Raw genomic sequence first — 1,540 nt, forward strand, 5'->3', positions numbered from 1 at the left:
GAGTACCGGGAAAGGCTCTAAAGGGACAGGGGAGAGGCTGCTGTGCCCCGTTTCCTTTATTGCGGTGCTCTCTTTGGCCGTCAGGGCTTTCTTTTCCTTATTTATGTTTCCGAGCAGAACATCAGAGAATTTAGGTTACTGGTGAGAGTGCCAGGGACGTGATCTTCTCTTCAAAGTTGGAGTCCACGTGTTTCGTAAAAGGGTGAAGATTAACAAAAGTCTGCAGGCAAAGGGGCTGTTCCCAACCCCGTGCAGAAACAGGATTAGGAAGTGGCAGCAAATTGACTGCTAAACATTAAACTCAACCTGAACAAAACCCCAGAGTGATAAATATTCACAGTGGGGAGGAAACTAAAGGAGGCGATGTGCTGGTATTGTAACCGAGTGGAAATCTGGGGAGGTGATGTGATGAAGGGCTAACGCGGGACCAAACCATTCCAGGAAAACGGAGATCCTTGGTGTCCCGGAGGCGGTACAGGGGGGTGTGAGCACACACGGGATTCCCTGCTCTGTTCTGGGCACAGCCCAGCGAGCTGACGGCCTCAGCGCTGTTTCCCATCGCCAAATCGCTGAAGGGACCCCTCCCAACACCCCGAGGTTGGGGCACCCTCCCCTTGCACCCCTGCAAGGGAAATCCGCACCAGGCACGACTGGAATCGGTGACCTGGGATGACTTCTGGGACGGGATGGTGAACCAGACACAAACACTGCCGCTCCAGTGATTTATGGCCCTCGAGTGTAAACATCCTCTTTTTACCAACACACAGGCTCTGATTGGTTTCACACTCACAACAGCCACGCGCCGACTGCGGAATATTTTGTGTCCCACGGAATTTCTCACTTATGGCCGGGCTGGACCCATTTCCCACCTGATTTTTGCCAGAACTTCCCCAGCACCAGGGTCCCAATCCTTGGCTAAACCAAGGAATGTTCAAATCACTTTAGGGTAGGTGTCTGTGCTAGGTGGGACGTTTCCATCCCCTGGGTGAGGGCCCGCACTGCAGCCACTGGTTGTCAGTTTTGGGCTGCTCTTTTTAGGATCGTTTGCAGGTTTTTTTTTGCCGAACAAATGGCCCTCATTCCTTCGAGCCACCTATGAACACCTCCAGGCAAATCTTCTTTTACCTCCCACAAAAGGGGAGTGGTTTCGGGCGGCGGCTGGGAGGAGGAATGATTGCAACACCAAAGAGCAGGGGAATATGGGAGGGAGAAGAAATTAATCTTACCTTGGGAATCGCTGATTTAGGGCAGGAGCGAGCGAGGAGGGGCTGGGCGCACCTTGGCAAGGAGCGCGCCCTGACTCGGGCTGGGAGCGCTCACCTTCCCCAGCCAGCAGGCCGGGCTGGGGGCAAGGAACTTGCCCCGCTGTGCTGGGAGGACTTCGAGAAACTCATCTTTTCGCCCAAGCGGATTTGCCTTTGCAGCCCGGATTTGTGTCCCCGATGCGCGCCTGGCTGCGCGCTGCGCTCGTCCTTGGGGCGCAGCTCCGAGGTAAGGAAGGAAACCTGTCCCGGCCGTGCTGCCCTCACTCCCCTCTTCC

The 1,540-nt window shown here is 55.3% G+C and overlaps 1 protein-coding gene across 1 annotated transcript in view; it reads left to right on the forward strand.

Moving 5' to 3' along the window:
• Positions 1-1,295: 1,295 nt before the first annotated feature.
• MPZL2 (myelin protein zero like 2) overlaps positions 1,296-1,540 on the forward strand; it is a 5,489-nt gene continuing 5,244 nt past the window's right edge. The window contains exon 1 of the mRNA XM_005427554.3: positions 1,296-1,491. Coding sequence (XP_005427611.3) covers positions 1,443-1,491 — 49 coding nt within the window. The 5' untranslated portion in view covers positions 1,296-1,442. The remainder of the gene's footprint in view (positions 1,492-1,540) is intronic.

This window comes from Geospiza fortis, unplaced genomic scaffold (assembly GCF_000277835.1).
Source record: "Geospiza fortis unplaced genomic scaffold, GeoFor_1.0 scaffold183, whole genome shotgun sequence".
Taxonomy (NCBI): domain Eukaryota; kingdom Metazoa; phylum Chordata; class Aves; order Passeriformes; family Thraupidae; genus Geospiza; species Geospiza fortis.